Source organism: Tenrec ecaudatus, chromosome 1 (genome assembly GCF_050624435.1).
Source record: "Tenrec ecaudatus isolate mTenEca1 chromosome 1, mTenEca1.hap1, whole genome shotgun sequence".
Taxonomy (NCBI): Eukaryota; Metazoa; Chordata; class Mammalia; order Afrosoricida; family Tenrecidae; genus Tenrec; species Tenrec ecaudatus.
Genome location: NC_134530.1, coordinates 214,720,229 through 214,726,228, shown reverse-complemented (window position 1 = coordinate 214,726,228; position 6,000 = coordinate 214,720,229). Strand labels below are relative to the sequence as shown.

At 48.5% G+C, this 6,000-nt stretch overlaps 1 protein-coding gene across 2 annotated transcripts in view; it reads left to right on the top strand.

Annotated features, from left to right (window-relative positions):
- The first annotated feature begins 1,431 nt into the window (after window positions 1–1,431).
- DENND1B (DENN domain containing 1B) overlaps window positions 1,432–6,000 on the top strand; it is a 315,144-nt gene continuing 310,575 nt past the window's right edge. The window contains exons 1-2 of one of the 2 annotated variants that reach the window (XM_075528710.1): window positions 1,432–1,661; window positions 4,357–4,421. In XM_075528710.1, the coding sequence (XP_075384825.1) occupies window positions 1,531–1,661; window positions 4,357–4,421 (196 nt within the window). In that variant the 5' untranslated portion in view covers window positions 1,432–1,530. Of the gene's footprint in view, window positions 1,662–1,914; window positions 2,076–4,356; window positions 4,422–6,000 lie in introns of those variants that run through there. The other variant, XM_075528703.1, reaches the window with a different exon arrangement.

Genomic DNA, 6,000 nt, shown 5'->3' with positions numbered 1-6,000 from the left:
TGGGATCAGATTGGGTGGAATTCCCACACCGTGTCTCCAGTGTTGTCCCCTGTAGGGCTATGGGTCAGTGAGGGATATCGTGTCTCATAGTGGGGCCGGCCAAGTCATCTCTATGGGGATTGTCTGCTCTGAGCGGGAATATTGTCCTCAAGGCTCGGTGGGCCAGGATGTACTCCACTCTTTTTTCCTCTCCCTTCATTTGCTCCCCGTGTGCTCTGATCAGACATGTCCCTCTCCCGGAACTGCAGATTCAGTGCTGTCCTCTGAAATAAGTTCTTCTTTGTCTACGTAGTTGAGATTGGGGTGGGCCTGCTCAGACCTCTCCACTGGTTCCCTAACATATCTTTACTTAATATGTGCCTTAACAAAACAACAAAATCAACCCCCAAACCAAACTCATTGAGATTCAGTTGATTCCTACATATAGTGGTCGGCTGTCTAAAACAGAATAGAATTGCCTTTTTGGGTTTCTGAGACTTAAAGCAGACAGCTTCCTTGTTCTCCCACGGAGTAGCTGGTGAATTACTGGCCCCGTGGTTAGCAGCTCAGTGAGTACCCCACTGTACTGTAACAGGGGCTACTTAAAGAAATAGCACAAAACCAAAATCCTGAAACCCACTGCAGTGCCAGCTCTGACTCTAGTGGTCCTACAGGGCAGTGTAGAATCTCCTCATATGACTTCCAAGCCCATCAATCTTTAGGAAGCAGAATGTCACATCTTTTCCCCATAGAGATGGGTGAGTTAAAAACACTAAGCAGGTAGCAGTCCAGTGCTTTAACCACATGCCTTAGTAGCCCACTGTTACCCAGGCAATTCTGATTCATCATACACATGTGGGGCAGATTAGAACTGTTCCACAGTATTTCCAAGGCTGTAAATTTTTACTGGCACGGACAGCTGCATCATTTTTTTCCTCATAGGGGCTATTGGGGTTGAACTGTTGATCCCAACACTTAACTCACCTGGACTCCTTACACGTGCCCTTGTGCTCTGTACATTGTAGCCCCCCCCCCCTTTCAGCCTTCAGAAAGGTTGAGTGGTGCCCTCTCTGAGCGCCCTGAGACTGTCCTGATGAGGCGGGCCACTCGTGAATGCGTCCCGAAGCGAGCCCAGGGTTCTTTTAAAACCAGTGGTAGAGGAATGTCTGTCGTTCATATGTGCTGGCAAGCGGGGCTGGATCATTTTGCTACTAGACAGGGCTCTTCAGCAGGTGCACATAAGCAAACATTCCTGAATCAGGAGGGGGCAGCTCTGGGTTTCAGGATCCAGGCCAGTGCCAAGCATTAGCCTGGGAAACTCAAGTACAGTCTCCTGAAACAAAACAAAACACCGCACACCTCAGGCCAGCAATATCCACCAACTCGTAGTCCGATGTGCACGGCTTGTGGAAATAATGCCACTCGGGGTACCTTTGCAGGTATTCTGCTGGTGGGACGCAGGGCGCGGGGATCCACAGCCCAGAAGTCCCGCAGTCAGGACCAGACTCGGAGAGGAGAGCTGACTGGGTCCATGCTGGGGTCGGCGAGGGCATGTTGCCCGAAGGCAGCACGTGGGCCGTCCTGGCGGGCACGGGCGCGCCCCTCGACTCTCCGCTGTCCCCGGGCGTGGGGCCCCGCAGTCCCGCCGCCTGCTCCGGCCGCGGGCCGCACGGCTCCGTCAGGTAAGGCCGCCGGCCCGGCGCGTCCCCGCGTGCCCCTTCCCCCTCCCGGCGACTTCCTGGTTTGCAGAAGGTGCTGGAGCCGCTGCGGTCGCAGGCCCTGAGAGGCCCCAGCTTTGGCGGCGGCCGCGGCGGGGGCGGCGGCCGGCGGCGGCGGGGGTGTGGGCCGCGCTGCTGCTGCTGTCACAGAAAGGCGCTGGGGGGTGGGGTGGGGGCGGGGAAGCGCCCGGGGCGCCGCCGACCTGGGCCCGCCGCCGCCGCCGCCACCGCCGCTGTGAGCTGCTTTCTTCCCCGGCGGGGCGGCCGGTGTGGGGGCGGCGCGACCCTCGGGCCGCGGGGCGACCGGCTTGCGGGCGGGCGCGAGGGGCGGCGACGGACAGCCCCACGGCGACATGTAACCATGGACCGCAGGACCAAGTGAGTGGGGGGCCGGCGGGGGGGCGGCCCGCGTCCCGGCTCGCCCGGCGCCGTTGGTGGCGGGCGGGGGGCGGTCGGGCCGCGGCCCCGGCGGGAGGCGCTAGGCCGCAAAGCCTGGTGGGCCCGCCGCCCCGGGCCCGCGGGGTCGCATGGCGCCTTGCGCAGGGGCCGCGGGCGCGGGGTCGACGCCGCTCCCGGGCCTAGGGGGGCCGGGGGGGGGACGGGCGGCCCCTGACGCCGCCCGCTGGGGGTGTCTCCCTGGGCGAGGTCTCCAGGGGGCCCGGGAGGGGCGCCGAGTTCAGGTTCAGCGCTCAAGACTGCTTCTGGCGCTTTGCACTGCCTCAGCCGAGGATCACCTTGTCTGCCTGTCTGTCTGTCTGTCAGTCTCAAGTGCATCCACACTAGTTTTGTCTTCATTCTTTGGATGGCTTTGACCAGTTACAGCTACTCCTCCCGCTGGCGTAGAGAGGCGCCCTGCATTGGCCGGGGGCTTGCAAAATATCCCATTACAGCGATGGGGCTGTGAGTGCGGACCCATCCGCCCGTGGATATTTTCCTCCGTGAGAAAGTGAACGGAAATAACCAGCTGATTAACTAGGTGCAAAGAGGGTTGGAAGGAGTGTGGTGTAGGTGGAGGTATTTTAGAGGCACGAGTTTTAAGGTGCTCTCCTGAAACTCACTTTGTGAAAAGAATTCCTTATTTTTCCACACCCCAAAGTTTAAAGTAGTGATTATCATGTATATTTGAATTAGTTTCACCAAGTGCCACTGGACCACTCACTTTTACAACTAAGCCAGATCCTCAACAATGTTAGAAACATTGGGAAAAGTAATCTGGAAGCGTTTTCTTTAGTATTTGACATCATAGAGGGTGGGGTGAGTAAAAAAAGTTTACTTTTTGGCCCTAATTATAAGGTAGGCGCTCACCCAGTCCAGAATGTACATATTTGTGGAAGGCTGAAGGGAATGCCTATTTAAAAATTAATATCTATGGCTTATATGATCACCCATACTTCTGTTTTGTAGTATTTTCTTTTAAATCAGCATTTATTTAGAAGTCAAATCTGACAGTTTCTTGAAGGAAGTTTGTATTAAAAATAGCCACCGTGCAAAGACACAAATAACTTGTTAAAAGGAATAACTAAAATATATGAGCACTTTAGCCACGTGCAAATGTGGTATCAGTCAGCCTAATCTTTCATTTTCTATCGGAAAACGAGATTGAAAACCTGTGTTTTTGGGGGGAGGATGGGGTGGGAAAGGGAGTATCTCCATAGATTACAATTTGCTATTTGAAATTAGACCAATGAGTTGGTTAAATGTGTGAAAAGTCAGTACAAAAATCAATAACTTCTGATTGAAGCAAAGCAACCTTCATGTTGCTAGTGGGAAAATCTAACATTGAGGCAGGTGTCCAATTTTCCTGAAGATAATTGACATAACTAATGCTTTTTTTTTTTGGTTGGGGGCTTTGAATGTATAGTTTGTTACTTTAAAGTTGCATAAGTTCAACAACTATGTCTCTAGAAAAGTATAGCCAAAGTATTACTGTCAAGGAGCATTTTAAATGTTTTATGGTGGTCTTGAAGGTCTGCTTATTGCTTTCATTAGTTTAGGAAAATGGCAGGTGGAACCAGGTGTCCCACCTTCACACTTATGTACAGTACTGAGAGCTTTGAGAAGAGCTCTGTTGGTAGGCTAAGGTAGACACACTGCTTTTCCAACTGTGTTTCCATAAAATGAAAATAGGGCCTTGCATTTATATCAGCAATTCATAATATATAAAGTATTTTTGCATAAATTACTTGATTTGTCATTGGTACAAAATGATAGCAAGGTCATTTATAGACAGGCAAACTGGTTGAAATGTTTTGCCTCTTCTTAAAACTCCCAAGCCTCTGCTCTTTACTGATTTGGAAAAACTTGTTATTTCTGTTACACTGTCATCACACATACAGACACAGGTATATTGAGACAAAAACAAGATTACTTTTAGAATTAAGGAAATATAAGCTTTATTGCTTTTAGCTGACTCACAGGTACAGTGGAACAAAACATTGCCCAGTCTTCCCTCCTAGTCTGGAAGCTTTACTGAAACTTGTTCAGCTTCATAACAACATACAAGCCACCACTGACAGCCAGGTGAAGTGGTACATAGGCCAGAAAGGAAGCCCCAGTCCACGAGGAATTCAACCATGGAAACTTCATTAACTCCTATATAAAATTTATAGTACTCCTTATCATAGGAAATAAATATAACACGTTTTTTTTCTCTTTTTAGGGAAAATCCAGAAAGAACCTTTGATTTGGTATTGAATGTGAAATGCCATGCTTCTGAAAATGAAGGTATGTGTGTTTTGTTAATTCTTAAAATAACTGATTTGGTTTGTCGACAAGTGTTATTGTTACAGATTGCTGGAATTTGATAGTTGTAGGACAGTAATAGTGTTAAATGCATTTCTGCAACTTGTGTCTCAGGTTGCTGGTCACAATGTAGGCAATAAAGTCTTTGCTAGGAGTTCCAGCAATCCCGAATGTGATCTGCACAGCTTGAATTTCAAGAGTGTTGCTAAGCCACATCGTTGACATTCAATTTCACCCGTGGTCGGTAAGGTTGTCTTCAATTTTGGTGGAAGGACTAGGCTTTCTTTTCTTGGAGCGGCAGTCTGTTTTGTACACACTGGGGAAAATTCCCCTGCCAGTACCAGTGAAAGCCCCAGTAGTTGCCTTCTAGTGTTTCTTGAATATAGACTTCAGAGTAAGGGGTTCTGATGTTGCGTTTATTCTTATAGTTCAGGAAGATAAACATCAGTGTGGTATTATTTATTTTATTCTATATAATTTCCAGAAAAGAGGAGGAAACGGAAAACTTCAGTTATTGTGATTTTTGCTGTTCCTCCCATTCATCGTTTTATGTAACTATTTGGCCTTTTCCAACTGTCCCCTTTACAGGAAAAAAATCACTTAGCACCCACCTGGCAATTAAAAGCTCTTATACTCAAGCCCAGAATCCAGGATAAAGTGTAGGTATCTGCTTTTGTAGCCCCTGACTGGATCTTTTGAGCACCCCTCATGGGGTCGGATCGCCCACTTTGAGAGACACTTGTATAATAAATGTGTGTGTGTGGGGGACTGGGAGGGGGCAGAACAGAAAAGTATTAGGAATTTATTTTATTTTTAATATCTCCTTGTGTGATACTTTCTGATTGACATCTCCAGTGTATGACCTAATTTCAGTGTGGTTTGGTGGCATGATGATGAAGTGTGGAATTTTTGTGGAGTCTAGTCGGCCTTGGTGGAAAGTCAGCTGACAGCTCAGCTCCAGACACTGACTTTGGCAGCAATTACAGACTCTAAAGCAATTTGGGGCTGCACACCTTAAAATAGAGGAGCCCATGGAGCTGTCGTAACAGAGGCCTGGCTAATTTTAGGTGAGAAGGCACACGCATTCCTGGCCTCTACCAGCCCCCCAGCTGCACTGCTGGCCTGTTGGAACTACCGCTGTGGTTAAGCTTGCCTCTTGGCGGAGTGAGCCTAGGTTGCATAGGGCAGCTTTTTCTGAATTAAAAGTTACCATTTCTATATGTAATCAAGTTTTTCCATTTATATTCTTTCCAGGCCCAACCAGGTTCCCTTTGCAGGCCCAAACGATGCATTATTTTTTTTTTAGTCTCAATTTAAACCTATTATAAGTGCATGCATGGTATAACTAAATTTTTAAAATACCTAATCCAGCAGTAGCTAAAGTGCCTGAAGTTATGCTCGCCTGGAGTATATGTAAAGATGACTAAATGCCTTTGGGCAGTATGCCTTCTCTTAAATTTTAAACGAAGGCTAAAATTACCTTGATAAAGGGATCTATTTGCTTGATATAATTGATGAGGGAGCGGCAGGAGACTGACCTCTTTTTCTCCCTCCTGCCTCT